Source organism: Nannospalax galili, unplaced genomic scaffold, assembly GCF_000622305.1.
Source record: "Nannospalax galili isolate Female #2095 unplaced genomic scaffold, S.galili_v1.0 scaffold355, whole genome shotgun sequence".
NCBI lineage: Eukaryota > Metazoa > Chordata > Mammalia > Rodentia > Spalacidae > Nannospalax > Nannospalax galili.
The window spans coordinates 175,904-182,533 of NW_008336848.1; the positions used below are offsets into that span (position 1 = coordinate 175,904).

Sequence of the window (6,630 nt, forward strand, 5' to 3'; positions counted from 1 at the left end):
AATAGAGAAGTTTAATAAGTAATGAAGAAGCAGCAGTCCATTAAATAGTTCATCAACTTTTTATTCTGCATTAACTGCTCCAGACCTTGTATTGGTGGATGAATAAACTAACAAGCACCCATCATATATCTAACCTGGTAACAAACGCAGGCATGCAAAGATGAGTAGAACATGGCTCCTATCCTTAAAGGATTCAAAATGAACGTGAGTAGCAGATACCAGAACAAGCAGCTATGCAATATGGTAATAGTGGGGAAGAAATGCAGCGGAAGGACAGAACAGACTCCACAGGTTCCACATGTGGTCCGTGGCACACATACACACAAAAACAAAAGTGCAAAAAAGTCAAATACACTTTTTTGGTCCATTGGTTTATTACAGTTAGTAACCTACAATCCTCCAAGATATCATAGAGAAATGGAAAGTTCTGAAAAGGAAAAATATTTTTGGTTTTGCAAAAGTCAAGGTTAAAATATAGGGCAAAAGATTAGGTTTTCGGAGTTCTAAGATCAGAAGAGTGCCTGCAGAAATCACTACTTGATTAACTCAATTTCACTATTGTTTTTAATTCTTTGGTTTGGTTTGTTGCTAAGAAACATTGTCTGGAAGCATTTCACCAGTGGGAACCAACCTGAAGCAAGAAGAAAGTAACGACTCTCAAATCTCAAATTAAGTCATTCTATTTTAATCAGTCCACTCTGGCAGCACTTATCTTCCTCTGCATCTTCATATAGTGCGGTCATGTTGAACATCCTGTGAGGCTTAAAAGCCAAATAATCATTTTTTAATACACGAGTCTTCAAACCCTTATACCTGAAATAGAGCCATAGTCTGTGTTGTTTCTTTATTCATACTTGTTTTTTTCTTGTTGTAAATAATGTGATTCCAAACACCTTACAGGGAGCTTTCTTTTTTTTTTTTCTTTCTTTTTGAGACAGGGTCTCTCTGTAGTCCCAGCTGACCTGAACTTACTATGTAGACCAGGCTAGCCTTGAACTCACAGATCCGCCTGCCTGCCTCCCAAGTCCTGGGACTAAAGGCGTGGCCACCACGCCCGGTGATTTTCATATTTTAAGAGACCCGACCCAAAGTGCAAGCAGGAAATAAAGGATGTGCCAGAGCTGTGATGGATTAAAATACACTTTGGGAACGAGAAAGGAATATTTAAGAAAGCTGCTGTAAATAAGCATGTAGGTGAGTAAACAAGAGTGCTGTGATAGGTACATGTGCTCCAGGGTGATAGGTAGAGAGCGGGCAGGAGCGAGCGGCGTGGATGAGGCACTGAGGCACAGATGGAATTCTCAACGGGATACAGATTTATTTTGCACGGGGCACCTTTCCCTCGGGGAAGAGAAAGATGTCAGGGAAGGGAAGGATGTCAGGGAAAGATGTCAGGGAAGGGAAGGATGTCAGGGAAGGGAAAGATGTCAGTGGAGGGCAAGGAAGGGAAAGATCGCCCACGGGCTGTGAGCTGGGACTTTATATATGAGGGCTTTAGGGTGTAGAAGGGGGAATGTTTGAGGGAGAAATCAGGGAGGGGGAAGCAAGAAAAGCAAGTAGGATTAGGGTCTAGAAGTGTTTACTTTTTCTCTCTTAAGATAAGAGAAAAGCTTGTTGTGATAAACAGCTTCTAAAATCTCTGGTTAACAGGTAGAATCTGCTTATCTTATCTTTGGAGATCAGAGGAGAGGCAGGCTGCTTCTCAGCAGAGTTTTTTTCCCTTGACTCTAAAGGTCAAGGTGAGGTCCCTGTTGGGGAGGGGGGAAACTGCTGCTGTTTGGAACCCTAACTCAGGGGAAGATGACTGGGCGTGGGTGTCAGGTGGAAACCAACTTAAGATACACATTGGATGACTGGAAGCGGGTGAGAACCCTAGGAGTCTCATTTCTACCCACTCAGAAAGTCTCCTAACATAGCCATCATCACTTTCATAACTAATGTAGCTGAAGAGCATAGGGACGCCCTCCCCACGTCATTTCGGTTACAGTCAAACTACCTTTTCTGGAGTTCATGTAGTTACTGCTCTCTGCCATTGCCCCTGTAACCTCAAACTCATCCAAACTACAATCTGGCTACTGCAGCCATAAGAAACTGGGCTACACAAGCAGGCTGTCCTCGCACATTTTTTAGTCTTTAATAGAGCTATGTGCTACCCAGGTCCAGGCTCCAACGCCAAAGTCAAACCTGGTCTAAAAACCTACCAATCAGGTAGGCAGCCTGTCCTCCACCCCGCCCACCACCTCTATCCACCAATTAACTTCACCGCTTTCTACACTTTCGCCCATTCCTAATGCTCCGGGGCGCCCTCCGTCCCCTCTGCACACCCGCGCACCCCAAACCCATTGCGCACAGCTCCCTCGCTCCACTAGACCAGGCCGTGGGTCCTTGCCTCCTAGAGGTAGAGGGGATGTCGGCCACTACGCAAGGCCCGAAATCCCAGGAGTGTTCCAATCCGTAAGGCAAAAGGAAACGCTACCCAGAAATCCGGTTACACGTGGTTTCCCTGACCCCGGAAATGATTCTCCCCCCACGCTCGGGAGGGGCGGGCACAGCCACAGGCTCGCCCGGCATGCCCCGGGCTTCCGGTGACCTCTGGCCCTTCTCTGTCGTCCCCCGCAGCTGCCTGGCGTGGTCGGTGGCGCCTTGCTTTCCTCCTAGTTCCCGGCTTCCTTCCCCCGCTGCCCCGGTGACCGTGGCGCCCGCGACCCGTGGGGCGGCGGTGGCAGAGGACTGTCAGCATGGCCGCCTCTAAGCCCGTGGAAGTGGCGGCGGCTGTGCCCGGCTCCGGGAGTGGAGTGGGCGGCGGCGGGACTGCAGGCCCTGGCACAGGAGCGGGGACCCTGCCGCGATGGCAGGTGGCGCTGGCCGTCGGGGCGCCACTGTTGCTAGGCGCCGGGGCCATGTACCTGTGGAGCCGGCGGCGGAGGCGCCGGGAGGCGGGAGGCCGGGGCGACTCCAGCGGCCTGAAGCGCAACAGCGAGCGGAAGACCCCTGAGGGCAGGGCCAGCCCGGCCCTGGGCAGTGGCCTCCCCGACGGTTCTGGTGCCCCCCTGGAAATGGTGAGAAACCGCCTGGGTCGTAGAGGTGAACCCGAGTGGTTGCAGCTTTTCCTTGACCCGCTGTGCGGGTGAGGGGCTCCCTCACCGGTCGGAAACTGTCTAGCGGACGCAGAGGACTCTGGAGTCCTTCTGACTGCTTTCGTGGGGAGGGGAGGGGTAGAGACGTCCTTTGATAGTTTCTTTGAGGTTCCAGCAAAACCTTTTGCTTGTCTTCCCAGTGACACAGCATTTATCCCTAGTGGTGTAGGTATTGGGAACGTGCAAACATAGTTGCACCGACAAGCCGAGACAGATTCCATTAATGATTTGAGTTGTGACATGAGTTTTTTGTGATTTTCGAGGTCTACGACTTATTCAGTGAGAACCACTTAATAACTAACGAGCCTGTAGTTACAAAACTGAAAAAAAAAATCTCATTAGGTAGCTTTGCATAACAAAAAAAGCTAGTTTCTAAAGAATAAAATGGAGGTGGGTCCTTTTTTTTTTTTTTAATGTACTAGTGTGAGTTCTTTGAAAAACACCTTAAAATTTTGTTTCACCTGGGTATGTGCGTATATCCAAGCCCGACATGCCTCATACAGATTCTCTGTTAGGCCAAGCATTGGAAGGTCTCTAATGAACTGCTTTGTCTGATCTGTTGATCTATTAAATCCTTTCGACAAATCTGACAGCTGTGTGGAGAATTGGCCTGACCTGGGATTGAGTGAGGTTAGAGGTCTGGAGTTGTATGGTGGTGTAGTACCAGAGTACATCAGAATCCAGAGACACATGTAAAATGGTTTTATACATATGCAAGTTTATGTACACTTAACGTGCATGAAAAAGTTTGAATACACTTGTATGCATGAGATAGTCTTCTCCAGTCCATTCCTTTTAAAGGTAGATTTTTTTCCTAAGTATCTTTTTTTTTGGTGTTTTGAGTTCAAAGTTCTGCTATGACTATAGGGCTAGTGCTTGCAGAGTGTGAGGCATTGTGCTAGCCTTCAAAGCTATTTGTTCTTCCTATGGGGGAATAAAGCAGCCTGTTTCTAATTAGAAAAGACGCATTGCAATATTGGAGCAAACCCATGGCTTTTGAGAACCAGGGAGATGTCATACTAAATTGGACTGGCTAGCATTGTTACTTTGGTAAAGTCATTTTATCTTCCTGAACTTACTGCCATCCTTGTAGATGAAGAAGTTGAAAATAATTAGCTCTCTTAAAATTGTTTTATTCAGTGCTACAAATGGTCCTGAAGTTTTTAGGGTGAAAGCTGGGCTCTGGAAGCCTCAACAAACTATGCTGCACCACCCAACCCCAATACACCAATTAAAGAGATAAGTAATGATAAAAAGCCAGTTGTTCAGTGTATCCACATTAGAAAGAGGAACAAATAAAAGATTCCAGTCCATCTTTAGGGTACTGATAGGAACTTTAGCTTTAAATAGAGGAAAAGTCTGGGTAAGAAGTACAAATAATTAAGCCGCTTTCCTAGAGGTGGTCTGTTTAGCCTAGGTCTCATCCTGCTAGGGGAAAGTGAAGAGGTTTCTAAAGGATTTTGTCTGCCACCTACTAGAGGATTACTTCTGTTACTGGGTGTGGCCTCAGCACATAGATAATTACCCTCTTCTGGAGGGTGGTCTGTCCAGTGAACTTTCTTTCTTTCTGAAATCTAAGGTGACTCAAGAGGCAAGGTTAAGGGCAGTGACATAACCTCTTGTGTCTTCAGTACAGCCAAGGTGACAGACACAAATTGAAGAAAGAGATATTAGACTTTTAGCCTGTTATTGGTCAACTTGTAGGCCCAAGTGATGCTTCAGTACATTTTAGCAAAGCAGCTTTTAAGTGCCTGTTTCAGAAATGGATGATTGTGAGTGCCAGGGAGGGTGGTTGTCCAGAGAATTAATTTGCATTATTTTGAATTGCTTGTTTTATGTCATTTTCATGTATATGAAATTTTGTATATTTCATATAAAATTTCTGTTTAATTTTAATCTAACATAGTAGATGAATGAAAGTTCCATAAAAGTTCTCAGCCATCATTAAAAATAAGGGTAATTTATATGTATGAAACTTTTAACACAGTTTCATCACCTTATTTATCCCAGGCATGCTTAAGAATTTGGTAAATTCCCTTTTGGAATTTAGATTGCTTTAAATTCCCTTTTCAATTTTGCAACATTGTCTATAGCAATACTAATGATTTTCAAATTTTATAAGTGGTCTGAAGATTTTTAGTAACTTTTTCAATTATTTTTTAATCCCATGATAAAAACAACTAGGCCAGAATAATATTTAAACAGTTTAGTTCAGGTATTAGGATTGAGTAACTTGCTATATTCATTTTCCTTGAGTTGAAATTGTTCTTTTTCCCTGAGTTGAAATTGTTCTTTTTCCCTGACTGACCTGTTTCTAGAGTTTTTTGTTTGTTTTTAAGTCAGGGTCTTACTATGTAACCCTGGCTGACCTGTAGACGGGGCTGGTCCTTTGCCTGGGATTAAAGGCATGTGCCATCCCACCCCACACTAGTCATTTTTTAAAAAATTAAAAAATTAATGTAACTCCTATATAACTAATATTTTCTTACCTTTATCTTTAGTATATTTCATACTGCCTTTCCTATTGTTGCTGACATACCACATTTTCCTGATTCTTTAAAAATATAGGTGGGTGAATGGGTGGATGGATAGATATCATGGTATCTCCCTCACTGATTTCTTAGTATCCTTTCCAGCCTGTTTCTCTGCTTTTCCTTTTTAGTGACCTTCTTGGTTCTATTATAAGCATTCGTGTATACTCTACTGATTCCATGAGCGTTGCTTACCCTCCAAAAGCGTCATTTAGCACTCAAATATTGGTGACTCTTTGATTTCTTGACTAGCCAGTCTTCTCAAGGCCTAACTTGAAAGGAATCTTGACTTCTTGTCTCAGAGGTGTTTCATAGTCACCTCCTCTTTTTCCCAATGTGTGCTCCTTGTTAATTAATATGCCTCATATAGTGTCCCAAGTTAGAAACTTAGGTTCCATCACTGTCTTTTTTGACCATTCACATGTTTTCCATTTCTAACCTGTAAATAAATCCGGAACATTCTACATCATGTCTTAAATAGCTGACCACTCTATTCCCACTGCTGTCATTTCTCAACTGAACAACTGCTCACCTTTGTTATTACAGTCAGCTCTATCCATGCTTTCTGCGTCTGTGAATTCAACAAATGGAGGATCAGAAATATTCAACTATGCAAATAGCACTTATATTGTACTAGGTAATGAATAATCCAGCAGTGGTTTAGAGTATATAGGAGAGGGCTGAAAATACAGTTAGTGCTTGCTTAGTTGCACAAATCCCTTGTTTGTTTGTTTTTATCCCAGCACTGTGTAAAACCAGGTGTGGTGACATATATCCATGATCCTAGCACTCAAGAGGTAGAGGCAGGAGGATCAAATTTTGTTATTTTAAAATACATAGGAAGAGCTGGGTATGGTAGCTAATTCCTGGAGTTGCATCTACTTGGGAGGATCACTTAAGCCCATAACTTTGTGACCAGCCTTGGCAAAAGAGTACTGTCTCCAAAAAAAAAAAAAAAAAAA

The 6,630-nt window shown here is 43.7% G+C and overlaps 1 protein-coding gene across 1 annotated transcript in view; it reads left to right on the plus strand.

Moving 5' to 3' along the window:
- The first annotated feature begins 2,503 nt into the window (after window positions 1-2,503).
- Window positions 2,504-6,630, plus strand: part of Tomm70 (translocase of outer mitochondrial membrane 70) — a 38,497-nt gene continuing 34,370 nt past the window's right edge. Inside the window, exon 1 of the mRNA XM_008831243.3 lies at window positions 2,504-3,059. Within this exon, the coding sequence (XP_008829465.1) occupies window positions 2,739-3,059 (321 nt within the window). The 5' untranslated portion in view covers window positions 2,504-2,738. The remainder of the gene's footprint in view (window positions 3,060-6,630) is intronic.